This window comes from Phoca vitulina, unplaced genomic scaffold (genome assembly GCF_004348235.1).
Source record: "Phoca vitulina isolate PV1807 unplaced genomic scaffold, GSC_HSeal_1.0 scaffold91, whole genome shotgun sequence".
Taxonomy (NCBI): domain Eukaryota; kingdom Metazoa; phylum Chordata; class Mammalia; order Carnivora; family Phocidae; genus Phoca; species Phoca vitulina.
Window position 1 is genome coordinate 955129 of NW_022589794.1, and position 27495 is coordinate 982623.

General features: G+C 46.0%; 1 protein-coding gene across 3 annotated transcripts in view; it reads right to left on the reverse strand.

The window, feature by feature from the left end:
- The window catches only part of TMEM132D (transmembrane protein 132D), a 547440-nt gene that overhangs the window by 397140 nt on the left and 122805 nt on the right, over nucleotides 1-27495 (reverse strand). Inside the window, exons 1-2 of one of the 3 annotated variants that reach the window (XM_032396311.1) lie at nucleotides 8315-8541; nucleotides 4585-5473 (exon numbers count right to left, since the gene is read on the reverse strand). In XM_032396311.1, the coding sequence (XP_032252202.1) occupies nucleotides 4585-5345 (761 nt within the window). In that variant the 5' untranslated portion in view covers nucleotides 5346-5473; nucleotides 8315-8541. Of the gene's footprint in view, nucleotides 1-4584; nucleotides 5474-7139; nucleotides 8203-8314; nucleotides 8542-27495 lie in introns of those variants that run through there. The other 2 variants (XM_032396309.1, XM_032396310.1) reach the window with 2 other exon arrangements.

The window sequence follows — 27495 nt, forward strand, 5'->3', positions numbered from 1 at the left end:
GTAATGGCCGGACCCCATGTCTCATGACGGGAACCACACGGGGCCCCTCTCCCACCCCCGCACAGATATCAAGTAGACATGAGAGCCAGTGGGAGCCTTTCCAGAGTCTCTGCACCTGTTGTGAGCATGACAAGGGCCGAGGAAGGGGTTCACAGTGGTGGGTGGGAAGAGTTGCTTGGGGTCAGCTGTTGCGTCCACCGTCTCTCAGACACCAAGCCCAGTGCCCGCCCCCCGTCTCTTATTAATTCTTGAAACCCGTGATATATACCCTACATGCCCTTTATTTATTTTTTTCTTAAATAAGTCAGACTGGGATTTATGGCCTGCAACCAAGAATATTGCTGGCTACACTGGGCATATTCTACCTGAAATAGAGTAAGAAAAGGGCCTGATTCTAGGTCAGGGCCGGTTCAAAGCCTGCAGCCTTCAAGTGAATGAAGCTCAGGGCCAATCTCAAACCACCACATTAATTCCTAACAAGCTCAGAAACCAGCAAAGTGGGCTTCCCAAACCGCCAATGAAGACCTTTCAAGCCTTATCCATCCCAGGCCCCCTTTCTGCCCTCATCAAATATTCTTATTTTATTCTCTTACTGCTGCCTTCCTAACTCTCATCTTTGCAAGAACATCTCCTCAGTCATAATGTCTTCTTCAAAGACAGCCTTGCCTCTGACCACCGTGCCGGACACACAATCCTTCACACACTCCTGAGCACTTACCATTTAACACGGCAAAGACCTCAGTCACATATATGCATTTGTTCCTAATCAACAAGGCAATCGTTCACTCATTCCTTCATTCAACCAATTCAAGAAAGTCTCTGACTTTGAGAAAAGCCCCTATTCATCGGATTCTGGACCTTTCCACCTGCACTTCCTGGAGTATTTGGGAACCAAGCTCCTGCTATGTAAACATTTGGCTCCAGCCCCACATTCAGATCTGATGACCAGGCCCCCTTTCGAACTGATGTTCTGTGGGGAAAAGTAACAGAAGAATGGGAGGGGGTATGAGAGAGAGACCACGTTCTTTTCTCCCTCCAGACACACAATCAGGTGATTAGAGACCTAGGTTGCTTCTGAAATTGGCGCTCTGTGGGGGGAGAAACGGGACAGAACAGGAGGTGAGAACATGAAGAAAGGGCCCAAGTGCCATGGGACGCTTCCGTTACTCACTTGAAGGAAAACATTTTCTGAAATTAAAAGGGATCCTTAGATGTCTAAGGAATGAAAGCGTTTGTTTTTCTTCTTTTGTGGAGGTCTGCTTGGGAAGACAGGAGCTGCCGGAGGGAACAGAATTCATGAGGTGACAAACAGCCCCACCCAGCTTCTCTTCTTCTGACAGGTAACATGCACACCTGTGCACGCACACACACGTACACATATGCACAAACACGCACACACCCACACATATGCACACACCCAGCTGCACATACCCAAGCACACACTTGCCTGCACACACACGCACATATGCACACACTCAAGCACACACCCACCTGCACACACGCACACATATGCACACCGTGCACACACCCACCTGCACACACAGACACTAATGCACACACCCACCTGCACACACGCACACATGCACACCATGCACACACCCACCTGCACACACAGACACTAATGCACTAATGCACACACCCACCTGCACACACGCACACATATGCACACCGTGCACACACCCACCTGCACACACAGACACTAATGCACACACCCCCCTGCACACACGCACACATGCACACCGTGCACACACCCACCTGCACACACCTTCCTGCACACGCATGCACACACCCACCTGCACACACACACACATACTGTTTTAACTACCTTACTGAAAATTTGCAGGACAAACCTTGATTCCTAGAACAGAAGCCCTGTGTACTAGCCATGGTGTCACCCTCAGGTCACAGGCACAGAAATAACAGAGAGGTGGCAGAAGGCAGCCAATCATTATCGACAAAAAGCTCAAATGTCAGCTGCCATATGGTTGGGAGGGCTCCCTCCTGTTGGTGGCACTTAATTTAGTCCCCTTCCCATCCCTGGTCATCCTTAAGTGGCCATGGATGTCCAACTGGCACCTGACCTATAAAACATGAGCCCACCCCTGACCATGTTAACATGTCAACACAGGACGTCTAGGAACAAAACTCACAAATTCAGAGAAAAGCACCCAAGGATCCACGGCTGGAGCCTGCAGGGTTATTTACAGCAGATGGCCAGACAGAGCAGACCCGGACTCATTCTAAATATTTGGAAGCTATGTTAAATTAGTGTCAAATTGACTTCATTAAAAAAGATATACTGTTTTATTTTTTTCTAATTAGGAGAATTCAACCTCAGTGCTAACAGCATGACCGGACCGGGTTCACCTCCAGCTGTTGCCACAAACCTGTGTCACTCACTCATCATGACAGCTTCTGAAGCTGGCAGCCAGCACGATCTTACTGCTTCCAAGGAGACGGAAAGCGTCCCACCTCACCACGTTCAACACACATTCATGAACTCTTAATTTCACTATCATCTGAGCTGAAAAACTGAATCTTTTCTTTACAAATTTCTAGCTGGTGAACTCAGAAACAAGTACGCTTTTGCTATACATCCCAAATCCTCAAACCTCGGATTCTGAGTGGGGCCACCGCATCTAGGAGTTTCAAAATGTGTTTGTTTCTGAATTCGCGAAGATCTGGACTCCTCAGATTACACAGCCCAGCAAAGCAAATTTCTGCTGGCTTTGTGACAGTTGGCCGATGACAGAGCCGCCCTCAGGACTCTGACACCCACGTTTTAACGTGCAATAGGTGGTCATCAGATACAAAGCCTTCTGTGAAGTTTAATAGGGCACATACAACTGCCTCCCAAAAAGGCTGCATGCAGACGTCATCTCCTGGAGACTTGGGGCTTTCACCCTGGGCCCAGGAAACCAACAACCAGCCGTCGGCAAACCTACAGGATGGCAGAAGGCCCAAAATCATGCAAGGACAAAGCTCTTCTTCTTCCAAACCTTTTGTTTCTATCAGCAAAACAGTTCCCTACGTAAGTGGCCATCGCCACAAAGAATGTTATATAAGACCGTCAATCCTGGAAAAGCAGAGCACAAAGCCAGCAGAACGTGCAGAGAGTCTGCGACCAGCTGAATCCTGGGCTGACTGCGGAGCACAGGCGAGCTAATGAGGCCTCAGCCCTGCAGATGTGTTTCTGTGGCCTAAATCCCCGGGGATCAATCCCCTGATGCACCATCAGCCTACGCCAAAAGTCTGCACCTCCCAAGAATCAGCCACGTTCAATCATTAATGTTGTGCATGAGTTTCTGTGTCTTTAGTTAAGATTAAAAGGTCAAATCAGCAAAGCTTAAATGTGCAAGGTATAAGCGAATGATTCCTTCCTGAAACTTCCCCACCCCTTAACAAAAACAAAGAGAAAGGGGAAAAAGGAGAACAAAGAAAAAGCGGATTTGAAGCCCACGTGGAGAAGGATGAGAGAACTGACCATCGGGGCATGAACTTTAAAACCCACACAGAGGGCGCCTGGGTGGCTCAGTTGGTTAAGCGACTGCCTTCAGCTCAGGTCATGATCCCGGAGTCCTGGGATTGAGTCCCACATCGGGCTCCCTGCTCAGCGGGGAGCCTGCTTCTCCCTCTGACCCTCCCCCTCTCATGCTGTTTCTCTCTCTCTGTTAAATAAATAAATAAATAAAACCCACACAGAAACCGTGTATCACGTACGGAAACACCCTATTTTCAGGGGTCATCGGGGATGTTGTACATGGCACGTGAGATCAAGGTTCCTCGTTGGGTAACGATATCAGGATACTTTTAAGGACCCAATCACACGGACGCTCAAGCTTCTGTGTAGCAAAGTTGTCTTGTGTTTAAAACAAACAGAAAATGGTTTCATGAAAATCCCATCAAGCCAAGGCAAAGAGCTTCTCTCACATAGTACATTCCAAGTGAAAACGAACCCGTTTTTTCCCCCAAAGTGCACAGTACTCCTTCTAAATGTCTTGTCTTTAGTATATTCTTATGTAAGCTACTTGACAAATTCTACTGTATATTCTTCACACGTTATGCTCTTTTATATTTTGAACATGGAGTTCTATTTCCAGAGAGAAACAAACTAAGTGAGGTTGGTACCACATCATACTTAGAGCTCACAGGCTTGGAATAGATCTGAGTTGGCAAAACTGTACCCTCTCTCCTTCAGACAACTGTTGCCATCCCATTTGCCGACTCGACTCGACTGTGAGCTATTTGACTCCCCGAGGCACAAAGGGCCCAGCGGGACCACCCCCGCCTCCCTCAAACTTCTGATGAGACCCCACGCTCAGCCCGAGGGCACAGATCCGTGTCCCCGCCACTGTTCTGGGAGGGCCTGGACTATGCTGTAAATGAGAATGTCCTCACCACCAAACTGCCAACCAGGAAAGAGCAAACTATTCTCTCCATCTTACCCTGACTGGGGGCGGTTATGAAATTTCGAAGGCGTTCCACCTCGGAAGGCGCGAACGCAGCTCGTGGGGTCCGAGAGCGGGAGGCTGGAGGCCCCGCCCGGCCCCGGAGCGGCAGGGACAGGTGCTCCCGGGGACTCACCTCAGCGTGAAGCGATCAGCGCTGCAGTTCCGGGACACGGCCACGGGGAAGGTGAGCACGTCGCCCTGCCTCGCCGTCCGGGCCGAGTACAGGATGGCCACGTTGCTGTCCAAACGCAGCTCGCTCAGCGCGGGTCTGCTGCCCGTCTGGTAGAGGAAGACGCTCCCGATCCTCTGCAGGTGGGGCACGGCCTCGTCCAGCCCATCCTTCCCCGGCCGGATGGCGTTGCCCTTCCAGACGTCGCCGGCCGCACAGTCCCCGCGCGCATCCCCCGGCTGCACGGAGTAGTAGAGCTCCACGGGGCTCCCCTCGGGTGGCCCGGGCGCCTTCTTCCTCCCGGCCACCACGCTGGGGGGCCCGAACCAGGCGGCCAGCAGGTCCAGCTCGGCCACGCACAGCCCCAAGGCCCCCTGCAGCCGGCAGCCGGCCCGCACCTCCCGGGTCTCGCGGAAGGCGAACACGCGCAGGCAGGGCAGCCTCTCGCCGGGGCTCTGCGCCGCCCAGTCCCGGCCCAGCACGTGGAACAGCACCTGCACCTTGGGCCGGCTCAGGTACACCTTGTCCCGCAGGATGTGCGCCTTCAGTTTCCAGTTGAGGGAAAACTTGTTGGTGAATCCGAAGGGGCTGGAGGGCAGCAGTAAGTCCTGGGGCACCACCTGCTCGATGGAGAAGGGCCCGTAGCTGGCGTTCAGCACGGGCAGCCGCTTGGATTTGTAAATCAGGAAGGACTCCACGCGGGACTGCAGGCTGGAGTTGCGCATGATGTCCTGGTTGGCCTCCTTCAGGAAGAAGGACACGTCGGCGTTGTTGATGTGGTAGGTCACGGGGAGGTAGGTGGGCAGCAAGGAGAACCTCTGGATGCTCTCCAGGACCCCTCGGCTTTCGGTCACTGTCGGGAGGGAATCGGAGCGCAGGCATTAGGAACCCAGGCCGGTGCTAACACTATTTCCAACGTCTTCATACCCCTTTGTTACCCATTGCCATCTTTGTCCCAACCAAAACTTCTCACACAATCCACTCGCCTTATATTAAGTAGGCTGTTTTTACAGTGGGGTTATGCCTACAACTTGCTCTTTTTGCTAAAAGGAGCGATCACCCGGGATTAGGGAAGTCTTAAGAGCACGCTAGCATCAGACAGAGGGGACTATTCCCATTGATGCCACCAGATAGACTGAGACTAGGAACAGAAGTAAGTCTCAGCACGGGCGCTGACGCTGTGTCCATATCCCACCTGACCCTCTCTGGTCCACATTCCACCTATGACACATCCGGCCGCTGGGGAACGCTAAAGGACTCGGGGCGAAGGTTCACGAAGACGGGCACTCACAATCCCGGGAACATCACACACGCCCCTCGGGGTTCAGCTGAGCGACCCAGAAGCACAGAAGGATGTGCTGAGAGGACCCTCCGGAGGTGAGCTGACCATGTCCTGCTGGGCCCCAGCGTGTTAAGGCACACACCCCATGGCCCCAGGAAACACATCCTTTTCATTACAGCCACATCCTCCCTGAAAGCTGTTTGGAACCCAGAGCACAAAAGGCATTCTTTTTTTTTTTTTTTTTTTCCCCTTACTGAACATATCCCTCTATCAGGGGAGGAAAAAAAAAAAACCAAACTGCTATTTTTACAGTATGCCTTATTTTCCGTAAGAAAAACAGACATAGAAATTACACAATGCAAGAACCAATTTAACGGTTTTAGAAATGGAAATTATTGGCTTTGGGAACACTGACTTTCTAGGCAAAGTTCCACAAGTCGTACAAAGCCCTGCTCATTAGTAGCCATGTGATTCTCTCTGGTTATTCTGCAATGAAAGCAACTCGGGCCCTGACATGCCTTGTGCCAACCTGCTTCAAAGGTCCCCGTGGACACCTGTTCTGATGCGTAACGCCCACCCGAGTCTGGACCCCGGCGGCAATGAGAGCGGAGGAGAAAGCGGAGAACTCAGAGACGGGGTCCTGTGCATGGCTTTGCCGGGCATGCTCCCGGATGACGGGTCACTGAACCGCCTGGCCTCCACGGGGCTGGTGTGCAGCATGAGGGCCCGACCGGGGCATCGGAGCCCCGCCCAGCTGCGACACCGCAGGGCGAGGGGCTGCATTCATTCCACTTCTGGACGAGCCTCCAGTTCGACACGCACATTCGTCCTGAGTGCGCAGACAGCCCCCGGGGAAGACCACCCTCAATTCAGTGGCATGACCACTGCGCCAGGCTGACCCCAAGGAAGCAACCAAGATTTGTGTGGTGCTGAACCATTTGAAACTGCCGAGAAGTGAGCCATTTGGACTGACCCCAGCAGTGATTTCATATAGTTCAACCTAATAAATAGGAATTTCTTCCCCCAAAATCAAAAAAATATCATAGGTATAACCAGATACTTCATTCATTAACAGGATTACATTTTTTAAACTTTCTGGAAATCACTCAGGAGTCATATTTCATATAACCCTGTACTTTCCCATGTGAATTTTAGTGAAAGCGAGGAACAGGGGGTGGGTTTTCTGCTAATACTCTGCACCGAATGCTTCATCCCTTCACTAGTGACTCCTCCTCACCCTCTGATATATCCCTGCCACTCCCTGGAGGCATGATAAAGTCACTTCTCTGCAATGCTCTCCATGACTGGTGCTGGGTCCTTTGCTCCATGTTTTCACAGTCCCTAGGAGGGCGCCTGGAAAAATATCAGTATTTGATAAATGCATGAACAGATGGATCAACAAAGGAATTACGACATTAATATTACAAAGAACGGATTATATTTTTACAGCAGGATTTTGGATGTTGTGTTCTCTCTGCCATCTCTCTGTAATTAGAATCCTCGATCCCATCAAGAGCTCCACGTAATTGTAGCGATTTGGGGCCAAGGAAGATAGAAGCTTCTCCACACAATGAGATCCCTTAAAAGACCTACATCAATGACACCGTGTCTCCTGATTCTTAAAAATACACCTTGGCACTCCTCGGAACAACTGCGTTGAGCTGTCTCACACCAGCTTCTCATTCATTCCAGAAACTGCCAAAACCAAACCACGAAGTTGCACGTCCACACTAGACATCAACACCGCTGTGCACTCTCCTGTCGAACACCGGACCCCTACTCCGTGAGGACACCAAACAGTTGTGCAAGTGATTACATATTCCAAGGACAATGACCATGGGTCCTCTGACTTTATTCGGGAAAGCAATAGGGGGTCACTGCAAACATCCCTGAAAGGGAAGTAATTTCTAAGCTTTCTTGCACAGATGGCCTGTTTGTCTTTTTCCTGGTATCTGACCTCAATGCTTATTGCTTAAAAGTGCTCCAAGTTGACCTAAAACTCATGGTATTTACTTATACATCCTTTATTCTTTTTTTTTTTAACAAAATGACTAAAATAATGCCAATTCTGTTCCACAACACACAGGATGGACTAAGAAGCAAAACTCATTACCCTTGAATCCCCACAGGGGCAGCTCTTATAACCTACAAACCCCGATCCTACATAAACATGAGGAAGATGTCAGATAACCAGTAAATCTCAATTAATAACCCATTAAGAAAAAAATTACATTTGATTTCAATGCCATGGCCTTAAACACTAATTTAAAGGAAAGTGCTATGTTTCCATCTTAAAGCAATTTAGTGGCTTTGGAGCGATTTTATATTAATTTTAGCATTTTTGAAAACGTAATTTTTTCCTTAAATAACACTTTCAAGGAAGATGGGGAAGATGGCAATTTGAGCACCGACCTTTACATTTTCCCTGGGCCGACCGAAAGGCAGTACCTGAGGGGACAGGGTAGCAGGTAAAGAATCACATGAAGTTCAGTCTGCCAGGCAGGAACCACGGGAATTCCTGAGAGGTCACATGGACGCAAATGCTACATGCAAAAAATACATCACGGTTAATAAAATACAGGAACCCAATTATGTCTCAATTTCCAATAAACAGAAACATTGCAGGGGCATGTGCTTAAGAGAAAGGAAATAAATTTGTTGTTGATTTGAAAGTCAAATGTCACTGGGGGGTCCTGTATTTCTATTTACTAAATCTGGCAACCCTAAGCATGAGGTCATAAAAAGAAAAGAGCAGACAGCCTGACAGAAACTCCCCTGATATTTCTAAGAGCAAAAGCCATGCACCCCGTGGTCGCCCCACACTTGGTGATGTTCCTGAGGCTGGTAGGCAACTTTTGCAATGAGCTGAGTTCAGAGACCAAAGAGGAAGCCCGGCCACCTGCACGGAAAGCCCCAAAGAGTCAGGGTGTCTTGCTAACAAGGAACAGGAGGTGTGACGTCACCTCCTCGTGCTGCTGGGATGGGTCCAGGCCAACCCTAATCTAGTCCAGAGCACAGGAGCTTTGGAACCCTGGGTCCCCCTGCTGGGAGTATCAACAAGCCCGATGCGCCCTCACAGGGCTCACGTTACAAGCCGTAGGGGCACAACACGGTAACACAGGATCCGCAGGCCCCTCCGGGTGAATGTTTGAGGTGAACTCTAATAGGAGCAAATGAAAACCAGGGACAAGGAGAACACACTCCATTATGCGAAGAGAAATTGCCCTGCACGAGACTACCCTCGTAGAAGGCTAGCCAAAGAGAAGAAGCAAGTAAACAAACAAAGCGCAGAAGAGGAATGGGATCTATACACAAAAGCTGCAAAATAAAAGAAAAACATTTAAGAAGGCATTCCGGAGGTAGAGGAACAACACAGCTTTGAAGAATATTTACCGAAGAATATGGAAGTGCCTTTTACACAGAATAACTTTCAAGCCCTCTACCATGCAGACCACACAGGCCCTTTGTTATTCATAAAGCAATAAAGGCTGAGAGGGAAGAAGATCTGGCAGTATTAAAAGTAAGGGATTTAAAATGGTTCTAGAGGTAATAAAACAGATTTGAAAAAGCAGAAAATTGAATTTTATCAAATGAGATGGGGAACATTGGAAGTTTTCCCTAAAGGTAAACGTTAAACACAAAGAAATAAAAACGGCCAGGGCCAGGCTGCAAACACGTGAGTCACACATTGGTTGTTCAACAAAGATAGTGGGGCTTCTCGGGAAGATACCAGAAAAACCCAAAAGCAGCATCATGGAAAGACAACAGAGAAAAGAAAACATTCCTGGTTGTAAAAAATAAATATTTCACCGAATTCCAAGGAAACAGAGAGCACCACTTCTTAGATCTCTCCTAAAGACATTTTTTTATTACTTTTTTCTGGAAGAAGAGTTGACACGATGTTGCATTGGTTTCACGTGTAACAACAGAGATTCAACAAGCTTGTCCCTCATGCTTCGCTTGCCAAGAGTGTAGCTACACTCTGTCGCCAGGTAACACTATACGAGACATTTATTAATGTCAACAACAAATAGAATTATTTATCCTTGAGCAGATCACTTCCCTCCAGAGCAAATGAAGATCCTTTCACTGTGCAAAAGAGTCTAACTCGTTTAGAACAACAAAGCCCCATGATGTGGCAGCCAGCCCACAGGAGGGAGGTTGGCCGGGAAACCACTCATGTTTGCTGTGACCTTGCCCAAGGTCAGTGACCATCAGGGGTGAGGAGATGCAAGGGTGGGGGGGGGCAGTAACAGACACATGACTTTACAGACAGCTGTGCCCTACAAGACACTGTGGACTCCAGAAAGTTCCGAAAGCCACAGACCTAGAGAGGTACCTCCAGGAACTTGGATTTGAGAGTATTCAAGACGACAGACCCAAATCAATGTCCCTAACTGCCTCAGCTCACTGGCCTTGCTCCTTCCCACTCCTGGGCTCGGATGGTTACCCTATGCAAAGACGAATAATCAACAGCCCACCCCTAGCTCCCACCCCACCCCACACCTAACACATTCGCAGCAGGGGACCTGCACTCCACTAAGAAAACAGAATCCACCAGAAAGGAACCCTCTAACTGCCCTGCAGCAAATCACTCAGTGACTTAAAATCTGCTACCCATTTTGCATGTTATTTACATATACATACATACATATATATATACACACACATATACATACATACATATATATATACACATACATACATATAAATAATAGGTCAATTAACTTGACAATCCTCACCAAAAACCCATCCTTGTCAACTACACTTAAATTAAAAGAAAAAAACCCTTCAGTTCCTGCAACTTTCTCCCTCAAGCTTCTGCATTAGTTTTTTCTCCTTGTGAACTGGATAACTCCTTTCAATACTAAAAATATTGTAATGTTTCAGATATCACATTGAAATAATGCTATTTTAAAATACAGTATACTCAAACTTCAAAAACAAAACACCCTGGGTTCCAAATCATCCCCTACTTACCATCTCATCTCTCTGCTTCCCTTCATATTCCTATGCATGCACATATATGCTATTATAAATATGCACAGACATGTTTGGATTTACATCAATGACTGTAGACAGCTCTATGCACACAGGCACACACTTACCACACAAACACACGTGGTCGTCTATGGTCACTGTGATAGATTAAATAATGCCCCCGCCAAACATACCCACAGCCTAACCCCCAGAACCTGGGAATATGTGACCTTCCAAGACAAGGGAGGCTTTGCAGATGTGATCCAGTTAAAGATTTTGAGATGGGGAGATTACCCCGGATTATCCAGGTGTGTCCAATGTAATCAAAAGGACCCTAATAAGAGAAAGGCAGGAGGTCAGAGAGAAGATGCTCCTTGCTGGCTCTGAAGTTGAAGGAAGGGGCCATGAGCCAAGGGACGGATGGGCCATGAGCTGGCAGCTGCAGAGGCAGGATCGCGGCCCTGGGGACCACGGTGAGACCTCTGGCCTTCCTGCATTTGTCTTTTAATCACTGAAAGTGTCATGTCTGTTGTTTCATATGAGTTTCTTCTTTTACAGATAAGGAAACCAAGAGTCAAAGGGACCCATACCATGGCCGAGGTTGCACCATAGTGTGGTGCTAAGGGGCACAGACAATAGGAGCTGACTCCACACCTCTTTCCGGCCCCACATCCGGTGACTCCAGGCCCTGGGTCCACCACGGAAATCGGCAGACCCTCCAGATCAGGTGTCACCCTCCCTGCCTCCAGCCAGCGCCACCTATTACACGTTTACCTGATGGTCTGAACACTGGGGTTTTACTCCCCCATTCCACTGTGATTCTATCACTTTGTTGCTGTCCTTCTTGTTGTTAATCTGAGAAAGGTGTCCTTGGCTGCCCAATGACTCCCACATAAAATTCACACTCTACAGCTCAGCATTCACGACATCCTGGCATTTACTGCTCTCCTCCAGGGCCAGTCTCAGTGTCCCGCTCCCACTGCACTTAACCTCCATGCCCACCAGTCTCAACGGCTGCTGGTCATTCACCAAACACAACCTCCCTGGCCCCTCCTTTGTTGCTCTCCCTCTCCATGTTATAAGGACCTCTCCCTCAAAGCAAATCTCTACCAGGAAGATTGCCATCTGTCCTAGAACACTGCCTATCAGGGCTTCCACATCTAAGAAATTCATCCAATTCACCCCACTCAAATGGGGCCTCCACGCTATGCAGTACTTGATTGTGGTTTTCTCCTTGGCTAGGTAGCAAACTCTGCTTTGCATTGCAGTTAAGTGAATTTACTTCGCCCACCAAGTTACTTATGTAATAATTATGCTTCCTTAGTTCCAGACACTCTCCTGTAGGCTCTGGAAGGATGGATGACCCTGTTATGCTTAGGGACCCCATGTGTTATTTTATTGTCCTCACTTTACAACGAAGAAATGGAGACACAGAACAGTTAAGCTATTTGCCTGAAGTCATGCAGGTGATAAGTGGCAGAGACAACTATTCAAGCCCAACAATCTGGCTCCTTTACCACCACACAATGTGACCATCCAAGAGTAAATCAAGCACTCAGCCCAGTTTTGTTCATCTTTCCATGTGAAATCACACTTTTCCTAGAACGTAGCAAGACAGGGGCACCATGCTTGACAATCCCCTGTGGCGCACAGAAAAGCGTATTTTTAAAATTGTAATTAGACAGGTTATCTCTCTTAACGAAGATGGGAAACAACGTAACTCACACATCAAGTCCAAGAATCATGGACACTATGGCTTAGGTTGACACTATGTGAGGTACTTCATGCTAATCTGTCTACACTGGTTGCATGGATTACAGACCAAGGGCTTAAAGAACCTGTCACTGCTCAAAAGTTGAGAAGGTGACACGTGCAAGGCCCCCAGACCAAGCATAGAGCTGCACACTTTGGGGACTTATGACATATTCACCAACTGAGGAAATGTTAGCTCCAGAAAACACAGAAGCTGTTCTTTGGGATCTCTGTCAACACAAGGACACTTTTAGAGACACTTGCGGAGATCTGCACACACACACACACACACACACACACACACACACACACACCAAGCACTGCCCTGGGAATCCAGGAGGAAGGTCCCGAGACGGAGATTAACACATTTCCTTTCAATGCACTGTTCTCGATTTGCTTCTAAAACCCAAATTGGTTGTTTCAGATACTTCAGAGGGGAATCTGTCCTCATTTCTCAAGCACATTTTCATGCCTTGAATGAGTCAGGAAACGTATTTTGCAGCCGCTTCTCAAAGGAGCCGGATGACTGAAGGAGGTAGCCCATGGCAAAGGCAGCAGCCCCCCGTGTAGATTTAAGTGTGAGAAGCATTCTCACTTGAAGAATAATTTGTTATGGGAAACGTGTTTGGAGGCTGTGAAGTTATCTTAAAAGCAAGACACATTTCTGCCTCTCTCTGTTCAGAGTGCATAGCACAGAGTTGGATAGACGCTGTCCAAGGTGCTGAGGCCAGCTTCAACAAGAGGAACAAGGTCTCTGTCCCCACGAGGTGATGTCCTGGTGAGAGGGACACAGTTAAAATACCAGTAATGAGTCCATGCAAGAAGATCGAATGCAGCAGCAAGCCATGAAGCAAACAAAGCAGGACTGGAGGGTGGAGGGTGGCATGGTCAGTCAAGTCAGACTGGAGTCTAAGACAGGGAGAGGAAGTGAGGAACAATATACATCCCCATATGTATCACTCATATTCAGGCCTTGTCAGTCTTGACATTTCACGAGCTAAATGCAAAATCCTGGAAATGAAACAGCAACTCAGACAGTCTCAAGCAGAATTCTCAAGCCAGGACTACTGAGGATAATTTGTCATTGCAGAAAGTTGTTTTGAGCATTGTTGAATATTTATCAGCAACCCTGATCTCAACCCACTAGATGCCAGTAGAACCCCCTTGTTCAGTTGTGACAGCCATACATGTCTCCCGATATTGCCAAATGTCCCCTCAGGGTATAGTTGCCAGATAAACATAGGGTACTTATTTAAATCTGAATTTCAGAATAACAATGAATATTTTTCTTAGTGTGTGTCCCAAATATTGCATAGGACATTCGTTGTTTATCTGAAAATCAAATTTAAGTAGACTGTCTGTATTTTTATTTGCTCTATCTGGCAACTTTAATTAGGAAGCAAAATCATTCTTGAGATCCACTATGCCAGTTTTATAATTTAAAAAATTGTATGTATGTGTGCCATGTTATGTATGTGTGTGTGCATGCATGCCATTCATGGATCTGCATGCCAAAATGACACAATCAAATGCCCTGACCATTCAGATTAGTGAACACACAATTGCAACTGACCTTCCATACAGAGTGTGGAAGACTCACTTAGATGAGATTAAGGAGAACAGGATCTGTTATTACCAGATTCTGAAAATAGAAATAAAAGTCATGTTCAACATGATACCTTTTTCCTCTCAAACTTGGCAAATGGCTTTTAATTCACAATGAAAGATACTATCAAAGGGAAGCTTGGAATTCCCTTTCTCTCTGCCCCATTCATTGTATTCCTTGGAATCTCTTCCTAGACATGAAAAAATAAGGAAGTGCCCAGGAAAGTCTATATTTTAAGAATGTTCAGTGCAGTGTCAGGCTTAAAGTTAAAAAATATGGCAACAAACTAAATATCAAATGAAAGAATATATAACCACTTCCAACCCATTAAAACAGCCAAAATCCAAAATACCAACAACAGCAAATGCTGGTGAAGATGTGGGGCAACAGGAGCTCTCATTCATTGTTGGTGGGAATGCAAAATGATGCAGCCACTTTCAAAGCCAGTTTAGCAATTTCTTGCAAAACTAAACATACTCTTACCATCCAACCCAGCAATTGTGCCCCTTGATATTTACTGAAAGAAGCTGAAAATTTATGTTCACCACAAAACCTGCACCTAAATGTTTAGAACTGCTTTATTCATAATTGCCAAAACTTGGAAGCAACAAAGATGTCCTTCAGCAGGTGAATGGATAAATAAATTGTGGTATACCCAGATGATGGAGAATTATTCAGTGCTGAAAAGAAATGAGCTATCAAGCCATGAAAAGACATAAAGAGACCTTATAGGATTATGGCTAAGTGAAAGATGCCAATTTGGAGAGGCTACATACTGTCTGATTCCAACTATATTACATTCTGAAAAAGGCAGAACTATGAAGCCAGGAAAAAGATCAGTGTTTGCCAGAGGTTCAGGGGGAGGGGTGAGGGGAAGAAGGGATATTTAAATAGGGGGAGCATCAAGGGTTTTTAGGGCAGTAAAAATATCCCATATGCTCCTATCAAGATGAACACATGTCAATATACATTTGACAAAACCCACAGAACGTATACCACTAAAAGTGAATCGTAATGTAAACTACAGACTCTAGTTAATAATAATGTATCACTATTACTCAACAATTGCAATAAATGTACCTCACTAATGCAGGGGTTTATGGGAGCACTGTACTTTTCACTCAATTATTTTCTGTAAACCTACAACTGTTAAAAATAATAAAGTCTATTAATTTTCTAAATTAACTTTGAGTTATGTTGTTGTTACTGAACTCTAGCCTACATCAACAGAGAGCTGAGAAAATATATGCTCTCAAACATTTAAAAAGTGCCAAGACTTGCTTTAAAGCCCAGGATTTGGTCAGTTATAATGAATGTTCTTCGTATACCTGAAAAAAATGTTTTGTTCCTTCAATTTTTTTAAATTTGTATTGTCCAGATATTCCTTTTTTTTAATTTATTTATTTGAGAGAGAGAGAGAGAGAGAGAATGAGCAGGGGGGAGGGACAGAGGTAGAGGGAGAAGCAGACTCCCCAGTGAGCAGAGAGCCCAATGTGGGACTTGATCCCAGGACCCTGGGATCATGACCCAGGCCAGAGGCAGATGCTTAACCATCTGAGCCACCCCGGTGCCCCAAGATATTCTTTACTCTTATGGAAATTTTGTCAGCTTTGTCTGTTAGTTACTGGGAGGCATGTGTTCAATTCTCTCACTATTATTTTGAACAAAGAACAAAGCTGAAGGCCTCACAATCCCAGATTTCAAGATATTCTACAAAGCTGTAGTAATCAAAGCAGTATGGGACTAGCACAAAAGCTCGACACACAGATCAATGGAACAGAGTAGAGAGTCCAGAAATAAATCCACAATTTTACAGTCAAATAATCCTCAACAAAGGAGGCAAGCATATACAGTGGGGAAAAGACAGTCTCTTCAACACATGGTGCTGGGAAAACTGGACAGCCACATGCAAAAGAATGAAACTGGACCACTTTTCTACACCACACACAAAAATAAAATCAAAATGGATTAAAGACCTAAATGTGAGACCAGAACCCAACAAAATTCTAGAGGAGAGCACAGACAGTTATTTCTTGACATTGGCCATAGCAACATTTTTCTAGACACATCTCCTGAGGCAAGGGAATCAAAAGAAAAATAAACTATTGGGTCTACATCAAAATAAAAAGCTTCTGCACAGCAAAGGAAACAACCAACAAAACTAAAAGACAATCTACTGAATGGGAGAAGATATTTGCAAGTGACACATCCAATAAAAGGTTAGTAACCATAATATATAAAGAACTTCTACAACTCATCACCAAATAAGAGTAATAATAACAGTAATCCAACTAAAAATGGGCAGAGAAGGGGTGCCTGGAAGACAATGTGACTTTTGATCATGGGGTTATGAGTTAGAGCTCCACACTGGGTGCAGAGATTACTTAAATGAATAAATAAATAACTTAAAAAAAGGGGACAGAGAACCTGAATAGACATTTTTCCAGAGAAGACATACAGACAGCCAAGAGACACATGAAAAGATGCCCAACATCACTCATCATTAGGGAAATGCAAATCAAAATTACAACAAGATAACATCTTACACCTATCAGAATGGCTAAAATAAACAAGACAAGAAAGACAGGTTAACAGACTTGCTCCATCTGGATTTTAGAACTCAAAGGCTACCGTTCTTGCTAACAGTCAATATTATTTAGATTTACCACCATGTTTACATTTTCTAATGCAGCTCTTCTTTAACTGAATGGTGATGCTTCCTCTGGGATCAACTTATATCTAACAAATAACACTCTTCAGTATTTTGTTTGTGTGTACTCTGAAGATAGTTTGTCTCTGGCTTTGTTGATGTAAATCATTTATTTCACCTAAGTTTTTTGAGAATATTTTCACCACATATACAACTGTACATGGGCAGTTACTTTCATTGAGCACTTTACAGGTGTCAGTCTACTGCCTTCTTACATCCATAATTTATGTACGGAAGTCAGCTGTAAGGCTCGTAGTCCTCCTTTAAAGATAACTGGTCTCTCGTCCTCTTCTGGCTGCTGTTAAGATTTTCTCTTTGTCTTTTGTTTTCAGAAAATTTCCTAAGATTTGTATAGGTACGTGTGTAGGTGTGGGGGCGGGGCTGGGGGGGTGGAGGGGATGTGTGTTTATTCTACTGGGGTTTCATATTCTTTCATGAATAACCAGCTTAAAATCTCTCTCTAGTTTTGAAAACTTCTCAGCTGTTATTTCTTCAGATCCTTTATACCTCTTTACACCTCCCTCCCGTCTCTCTGGGATGTCAATTATACCTCAGTTAGAACTTGACACAATGTCATATATGTTGACCATATTTCTTCTTATTTACCTATTTTTTTTTATATCTCTCTAGTTCTGTGTATTTTCTACAGGTCTATTTTTCAGTCTGGTGATTGTCACTCCAGCTCTGATTAATCTGCATTATAGACATGTCTGGAGTTTTTCATTTCAGTAAATATACTTTTTCAGTCTAAAATTCCCATCGCATTTTATTTTGTAGATTCTACTTTTCTGCTAAAATTTCCTATCTTGCTATTTGCCTACCTAAGCATACGCATCGCATTTATTCAAAATTATATGTCTAGTAACTCAACTCTAATATCTGTATACCTCTGTGTAGGTTTCTATAATCTACTTCATTCACTTTATCTTGGCTTCTGGTATGCCTAGAACATCTCTGTTCAGTGCCAGGCACTGCAAATAAAGGATTATCCAGGAATACCTAGAATATAAAGATGGGAGTTATATTTGTCCAGGGGTGATTTAATTTGCTTCTGGAAATCAGGTAGAAAAGGGTTGTATCACCTTCATACAGTAGGAGTTGGCCTGACTTGAAACTGGATTACTGTCTTTGTGAGGACTAGTTATTTCCAGTATTTTTGTTACACACAAGGTGAAGCCTTCAGAAAATCTCTCTGAAAGCCTACAGTTTACCCCATTCCTTGGCATAAAATAAACTATTTTTTGTCTGCCCAGCTTCATGAGACTGTGAAAACTTCATTCAGCTTCCTGCCTCTTAGCTACCACTTTCTTCTCAGCTTCTGTTTCTTTGTCTTGTACCAACTAAGCATAAGCAAATGTCCCAAGGGCAAACATCTCAGAATGTTAGATTTACCACAATGTGCCTCCCTTCTCCCTGGCTTCTTCACTCCTTTATATCCCATCTGCCTCGATAGCTCACTGAAGCCTTAAAGCATATTTTTTTTTTGCTGCATTATTCAGCTTTTCTACACAGTAGGAAGTCTGGTCTACTAGCCTGAAGCAAATATCACACAATTTATTATTGATTGAAGAAAATGAGGATATTTAGTTTACAATACAAAAATGCATATTTCATAGACTCTGTGATCCCATTAATGTAAAAACAAATCACTATTTTATGTACCATTAAGAGATTGAACTACAACACAAAGCTTTTTATTTATTTATTTTTTTATTTTATACTTACTGAAAATGTATTTAAAACTACTGACACATAGCAGCAATGAAATATGAACAGGTATGATCCGGAAAGCGGTGATACTAGCAGGACAGCAATGTGCACTCTATCATAACTGACTTCAGAACACCAAGAAATTTAAGATGCCAAACTTTTAGAAATACTATATATGAAAAGAAAGCCTCAGTAAAAATAAAATACAGTATATCTGCATGAAGGGCAGAATGATAGAAAATACATCAAATATGAACACAAGTTGTACCTACCTGATGAGATTTAGACTGTTAATTTTCTCCTTAAGTTTTTTCCCCTAAATTTTCTCAGTATCTCTAAAGATCATTTATTATTTTTAATTTGAATAACATGTCGTGTTCAAAAAAATATCTTGCTCATCCCAAATAACTAACTACATTTTGGAATGTCTTTTTGATGGTCACTTCTAAAACATGAATATCAGACAGACAAGAGGAAGAGAGAGAAATGAGGATTTGCAATCTGGTATTCACTCCTGGGGTCCCACGTCTCCTCTCATATTTCCTCTTTGCGGGCTCCTCCTCACTGTCTACCTCTACCTGTTGAGAGTGCCCAGGGGTTGGCCCTCAGCTGGCCTCTTGTTATCTTCACTCATCCCCTTCCAGGTCCCATTCAGTCTCTGGGCTTTAAGTTCACATCTCCAGACTGGACCTTTCCTCAAACATCACCAACATCCCTCTTCCTTCTCAACACCTTGTCTTAGAGGTCTCATAGGCATATCCAAAACCTGACATGCCCCAAATACAACTCTTCACTGGTCCTTCTAAAACCTCTCCTACTGCAGGTGTCCGCATCTCAGAAAATGCAACTTCATCAGTCCACTATCCTTGACAACAACTTGGGAGTCCTAGGTTATTCTCTTCCTCTCATATTGCATATCTAATCCACATGCATGAGCTCCTGGCTGTGCAATAAAAACACATCTAGAATCTGAACTCTTCTGTCCATTTCCATCACCACTCTCTATCACTCGGGGTCCCTGCAGAAAACATTCATCCTGCTAAAATCGGCAGTTGAGGATGTTTTAAGATGGGTTATATAAAGATGGAGCAGAGATAAAGATGCACCCTGAGCTAGCAGCAATTAGAGCTAAAACAACGCATTCCTAGGTTGGAAAGGGCACGTGGAAGAGCAGGTGCTGGGTAGCTATGGCCACAGTGGAAGGAGGACTGCCCAACAGAACAGTGGTCCTCAGTGGAGAAATACGGTCTCCACCAACCCAGACCTTCTACACCTTGGATCCCTGTCTTTATCGTCCTATAGCCAAAGCCACATGGAAGTGAGAAAGCAAGGAAGCCAGTTGATGCAGTTCATGAATGTTACCATTTCGGGGGACAGGGTGGGGAGGAAAAGGGCCAAGTGTGAGTCCACAGAGATAAAAAGTGAATATACAGTACAGCTACTCTGCACCAAACAACCTCCATCACTCACTTGGATTATTGCAACAGTCTCCTAACTGGTCGGTGTGCTTCCTTCCTTGCCCCCTTCTCGTAGATCCTATACTCTACAGTGTTTCCACATTTATAGTATACTAAATACTACATGGCATATTATACAGCATATGGTACATGACATCATAGAGTATATTATATAGTGTATGGTATATGCACAGAAATACAGCAGCCAGACTTACTCTGTGAAAATAGAAAGCAGTCAGCATTTTATCTGCAGAAAACCTTCTAGGGATTCACTCAGAGTAAATTCTGAAGTCCAAATGAAATCCCAAAGACCCTACAGGGTCTAGCCTGTTACCTCTCTGACCTTGCCCATGGCCACCCTCCCCTGCTCCTCGGACACACCAACCATGCATCTGCCCCAGGGCCCTTGCACTAGTGCTCCCCTGACCTGACATTCCAGCATGCCTACACCAAGTCTTGCTTCCTCTCTTCCTCCTGATCATGTCTCCCAGGGCACCTCCCCCGGAGGCCTTCACTGCCCTCTCTATGAAATCGCAAACTCTCTCTTCTTGGTTCTCCTCATCTCCCATCTTGCTCCACGTCTGCATTTTTCCTTCCCAAACATCACCCTCTAACATTAATCACATAACCTTCCTCTCTGATGGGTGCAATATATGTCTTATATCTTGTTTGACCACCTTTCACACAGAACATGCCCAATAAATATTAACTGAATGAATACATCTTTCTCTATATACTGGCTTTGTATCATTTAGTATATATTTGTATATAAATTATATAACAAATTCTACATATATATTCATATATATATGATAAATTATATGTTCATGCCCAATACTATGGCAGCTGACTGAAGGCAGGGTTTTTGAGTATACTGTTCATTCACTGCTGTGTCTCCATTAGGATACAAATGTGCATTTATATAAATTCATATAGATAGATAGATAGATAGATAGATAGATATCATGAGTTTACATACATAAAATGAATGAAAATATGAAGCTAAGAGTTAAATGTTGATATCATCCTTTGGCCCAGAGTCATAAGGCTGTGTCTAAAATGAGGCAAATCTAGGACTTCAAAAGATTCTGAGTGTCAGAGTTTTAAAGTACCTTAAGAGCATCTAGGATTTAGCATTTGGCTCAGCCTGAGACACCTTTTACTTAGTATGTGCCCTTGGCCATGTGACAGGAACAAAGTTATTCTGTAAAATCAGTTCTCATGTTTATTTATAACAATAGGACCACCTGCCAGAGGGGGGAAAAAACACATTCCCAAGTGACAGGAGTGGTCACCTTCCTAAGCTCTAGCCCATCACGGTCCAGTAGAACTTTCCAGGATCATGAACATTTATTTATCTGTGCTGTTCAAGACAGTGGCCACAAGCCACTTGAGCAGCTGAAATATGGTTAGTGTTACTGCAAAACGGACTTTTATTTTTAATTTCAATTAACTGAAGTCAACAACCACAGGTGGCAAGTGGCTTCACTGGATGGTGCTAGTCGATGGCAAATAAGCAAGATGGGGTTTCTAATTTCCAAGCAGTGATAAACAGAGCAGCTGTGCCCTCTCCTCCTCCCCTTCATTCCTCCTCTGGTGACAGAGCAGACACGAGGGCTGAAGCCAGAGCAGGGAGCAAGCACACTGGACCTTGAGAAGGAAGCATAGGTTGTGGATAGAAGAGCAACAAGATAGAAGGGGTCTGGGTCCCAGCCGACCAAAGCGCTGCCATGTTAGCTTGAACGTTACAAGCAGGAGAACAAACTCCCAGCTAGTTTCAGGTCCATGTTTTGCAGCTTTCGGTTACTCACAGCTGGACCTATCCCTAGCTTTATGACAGTCATCTCTCCTGAGCTCTGCGTTCTGGCAATGTGACCTCTGTGTGTGGTCCCCACAGCAGCACCATCAAATCACCCAGGAACTGGTTAGACGCACAAATCCTCAGGTCCCACCACAGACACTCTGACTCAGACACTCTGGGGCTGGGGCTCAGCAATCTTCACTGGAACAATCCCCAAGGGGGATTCCAACATAGACTACAGTTTGAGAACCACTATTCTAGCGAATTTCGATAAAATGGTTCTCTTGTATGCAGCAATGTGCAGACATGCACTCATGACCTCATGCATACATAAAAATCCATTTGCAGAAGAATTTTTGTGTGTGTGGTTGTTCAAATGTAGATCCCTCTTATTCCAGAATTTTTTCTCCTAATTAAAAACTGCATGATTCCTTCAATGTGTGTGGAAGAGCTTGGTGCTATTAGGAAGGAGAGAGGGTAAATCCAATGTAATTTTTAAAAATGTAACCAGCCAGGCTTAGCGACAGTCCCATATGCAGGTCTGGCCCCATCCTCACCTGGCATGTTTCACTGAAGTGAAACTGTACCCAAATGCCATAACTACCCAGATGGTCTTACCCGCTAACTAGCAGAGAGGGAGGCGTGTGAGTTCCCACCATAATTTCTGAGATTGCAAAGAATCAAACACAAAGAAGCAAAACTCTCTTCATTTCATTGGGCTCAGTGCGTCCCCAACAGTGGCCCACATTCGAATGGCTCAGAGGGCTTCTGATTCATTGGGTCTGGGGTGGGACAGACGTAAAGTCCTGCAGGATGAGCCTGGGGCCTCTCTCTGACTGCCACAGCCCCTCTTGCCCACCTGCCTCCATCCACACTGCCCTGCACACTCTCTCTGAGTCCTGCCCCGGGGCCTTTGCACTGGCTAACCCTCCTAACTGGCCAAAATGCTCTCTCCTGGGCCTTCTGCATGGCTAACCCTCCTAATTTGGGTCTTAACCGAAGAGGCACCTTCAGTGGCTTGAAGGAGCCCTACCTGGTCACTCTCTCATGCCCTGCTTAGTTGCTTCCTATCCTAAATTGTCTTTTCTGTTTGTTTTCCTGACTGAATCTGCAGACCCCTCCTTCTTTGATGGGTCCCTGGAGGTGGAGACCTGAGGGGCCTGTCAAGGCTAATATGCTGCTATTCAGGGCCCAGCACGACGCCAGGGCATGGAGGGACAATAAGCAAATGTGCGAAGGAGAGAATAAACAAACAGATAAATGAAGGAATGCTGGGCAAACAGTGCAGAGCTGACCTCATGTGGTGGGGTCAGCAGCTCATACCCCCAGACCTGCACCCCAGAAGGTCTCAGGGGCTGAGTCTCCCGGTACGCCCACTGAGAGTGAGGCCAGCGGAAAGATGCAGTGTGGGTTCAGAGCCCTGGCGTCACCCCTAACCTCTCGCCCGAGGAAACCGGGCCGCCACCCCTCCTGCGGCCCAAGTGCACTCAGTATGCAGGGAAGGGACTTCATCAAGAAGTTTCATATTAAAACTAGTACAGTGTCACATCTCATAATTTTTTAAAAATTGTTTACATTAATCTTTAATTAGTTCTGGGATTAAATAGCATTTTAAAAAGCTCACAAACAACTCTTCTTCTCCTTCCCCACTTTCTGAGGGCAAAGTCCTTTTGAGTGATTTAATCAAGATACCATATTTCCTGAGGAAAGATAAAAGAGAGGGAAAGAAAAGGTGAGGAGGAGGAGGGGGAGGGGAGGGGAGGGAAGGGGAACGAGGGGAGGGGGGACGACAGAGAGGGAGGGAGGGACTGGGAGGGAGAGAGGAAGGAAGGGAAAGAAGGAGGAGGGAGGGAGGGAAGGGGGAGGGAGAGAGGGAGGGGGAAGGGACGTAGGAGGGAGCGGAGCTTCAGATCTGCAGTACCAAGTGTGGCTTGAAAGCAATCTGGAAGGGCTGAAAACAATGCAGCCAGGCAGAGGCCCATCGGCATTCTCCAAAGCAGACTTTCTGACTCAGTTCCCTGGGAAGTGAGATGAGGCTCGGAGTGCCAAGGACTTCCCGAGTGCTGCTGTGAGCAAGCAGGGCTGCCCGTGTCCCCGGACAGGCCGTGAAATCAGAGCATGCACCTGCCTGGAAACCAGTGCTGAGCTGCGAGGTACGTCCATCACAGCCCAGAGACTAGAAGTGTCAAAATGAGTCCTAGTGTAATTGCTTTTCCTAAGAGTCATATGGTGGATAGAATAATGTCCTCTCAAAGATGACCACTTCCGGACGCCAGCACCTGTGACCTCACATGGCAAAAGGAACTTTGCCAGGGTGATTACGAGAAGGAGACGACCTTGGGATGTGTGCACGGACTCCGTGCAATCACGAGGGTCCTCACAAGTGAGAGAGGGAAGCAGAAGTGGAGGTTCCAGGGATGGAATATGAGACTCAACTCACTGCAGCTGGCTTTGCAGACGGAGGAAGAGGGCCAGGGGCCAAGGAAAGCAGTAAGAGCTTCCAGAAGGTGGATCCTCCCTGAAACCTTCCAGACAGGAGCACCACCCTGCTGACACCCTGCCGACTGCTCAAGGAGACCCACATCAGACTGCGGACCCACGGGACCGACAAACAATAAATGTGTGTTGTCCCAAGCATCGCATGTGTGGGGATCTGTTACAGAAGCAACAGAAAACAAACACAGGTGGCAACTGTCACTAAACAGTGGCACCAACGCCCAAGATCACAGCATTCATCGTTCAAGGACACCAGCATCGGAGGGCAGGATAGAGTAGGCAGCTCCACTGAGGCGGGCTTTTACCAGAGCTGCGACTACCATGCAAGCCATCTTCATGTTAACTAGAAGTAAGTGTCCTTCTTTCCAGGCCAGTGTGGTCTCATGGTTCACTGAGCCAGCAGAGTTCACTGAGTGGGACACAGACTGGCCTCCGGCCCCACGAGTCCTCTAGCACAGAAGCCCTTGTGCTGTACACAACCTGAACAACTGTACATGGTGGCCCTGAGAGGGGATTATGCCCACCTTCATCCTAGAAGGCTTTTTCTCTCTGTACTTAATCTGCACTTAGAGAAGAGAGTGCGCTTGGTTTCCTGCATGGTAAGAAACCTGTCATGTCACATGTCTTGACTGCCTTGTAGCCTCCATCCTATTTTACACAAGTATACTTTGTTTCAGTTTAAAGTCCGCAGTAAGTGGGAGAGGAACCACCTCCCAAGTGTTAAGTGTTGCGTATTTGACTATTTTTGTAAGAAACTGTCAGAAAATCCAAATCTAAGCAAGTTAAGCAAAGTAAGTAATTCTTCTTACTCCAAAATCTAGGGGATCCAGAGATCTCTAAAGTTAGGACCCAGGTATATGAAATAGAATCTGTTCCCTCAAAAGTTAACGGGCTTCTTTTCAGGGTGTATCACTCGGGCCCATGGCCCCGGCTGCTCTGGGCGTCTCTTCCTCCACGGTCGAGTCCAGCGGAGACAGGAGCTTCACCTCCTTAATAATGTGAAATCTGAAGCCAGGATTGAGACAGAAAGTGGCCGAGCGCTGCCTGATTCCAGAATCTTCACCTCAAGACCGCCCGGCTTCCCAGCACAACGGAAACTGATGGATGATGACAGAGCTAACTTGGGTACTGGAAGAAGTCATTTCCTTTCTTTGCATCTCTGAGGAGAGACCAGAGGTACAGGAACCGCTGTGCCCCTGACACACTCCAACTCATAATTTATTTTCCTCTTCATTTACGTCCTTTCAGTAAAACATGGAATAAACGGCCAATAACCAACCACCATTGTTACAAGGCCAAAGGAGACACTGAAATTCAGGCAGGAAAGCAGGTGGGTGAGAAAGCAGGGTGTAGGTCCGGCCGCCTGGTCCGTAACCCAGTGCAGCCCGCGCGAGCCTTCCCTCCTGCGGGCCACGTGGCTTGGCGCGATCATTCAGTCGCTCTTCCTGTCATTGTCTTCATCAATATAAACTGCAGGTGTCTCACGCGGTTGTTGAGAGGCCACGTGAATCACTCCACGCCAGAGCTCCACACGTACCATCCAGCGTATTATCCATAACGCTATTCTCAGAAACGGCAATCTGGCCGTCCTCATGAAAAACCCACCAAACCCTGCCCACATACTCAAGGTGTAGCCTAAAAAGTCAAGACTTGAGAAACTGTTAGGTCCAGTTCAGTCCGATAATCGAAAAATGCATTTCCCAAAACAGAATAAGTCTCGAGTCCATAACAGAACTAGAGACGTACGTGATCATCCAACACAGTAACATGATCACTGGCTTTTCAGTCTGTCTGCCTATAAAGTTCTGAATCCACGGGAATGACAGATGCAGGCAAACACTTAATTGTTTACTGTTTCATTTCTTCACCGAGGACCCACCTCTGTGAACCTGAAGGAACGTTCCGTGTCTCCCACAGGAAGAGCATGGGGAAAGCCTGGACATCTGTAATCACCAGGGAGCCCAGGTGATTTGAAAATGACTCAGGAAATTATTTCTTCTACCAGCAAGTGTTTATTTGGGGCCCTGGGCTCTTCAGAGGAGTCCTGTCTGAATAAGTGCCGACAGGTCAAACTTTTGATGAAATGAGCAGCCTCTCGCTGACAAGGCATTATTCCACCTGACAAAGGAAATATCTGGTTCTGAACATATGTGAGTCTTTTCAAATAGGACTTTGTGACTTGCTTGTTTGTTTACTGACTTCCTCTGAGCTACTTAAAGGCTGAATTTATCAATCAAATTTTATAACCAGTGGTCTGGGCCTCTGATCCCCCCTCCGCACACGCACACTACACACACACACACACACACACACACACACACACACCAGTTTCAAGTGGGCCATTAAAGATACATAATCAAGAACACAGTAAATATTCTAATAGGACTACATTTTGGAGTCGTCCTCCGTGTGGAATGGATCCACATTAGATGTGCCATACACCATTATTCAAAGACATGGTTTTAATAAAAGCCTCGCATACATGAATGGTGTCTTGTCCCACTACAACGTCGGAAATTAAAACAAAATGTTGAAATGATTCAGCCATGGTCTGGGAGCCAGACGTATGCACAACACATCCTCACCCAGGGCCGTCCTGCCCACCGAGGGATCTGACCACAACAGGGCTCTATCTGGATCGTGCTTTGCCCGGAATTCAACAGGTTACAAAAGTAGGTGGGAGGCCCTGATATTGTCTCTCTTGGGGCCCACAAATAACCCACGTCACTGTGACAGAACCAAGAACCAAATCAGGACGCTGCTGGGAGAGGGGAGGGATGACCCATGCCAGCGGGTCCCTGATGCTCACTGCCGGACTCGAACTGGGGGGGCCCCGGCGGGCAGGTGAACAGCTCTGTCACGCCTGACCTCCCCTCGGCTGTCCCCAGTTGGCCTCCAGGACGCAGGTCCAGGTTCACCAGCTGGGACGCATCCAGGACAGGTGACCCGAGGGGCGGGAGCGAGATGGACAGAACCCCGGCCCGCGTGCACCCTGCATGAATGAGCAGCAGAGCCCGGCGGGGACAGGGCTGTGGACACCGTGGGAGGGGGTGTGGGTGCGGACCCCATCAGGAGGGGTCC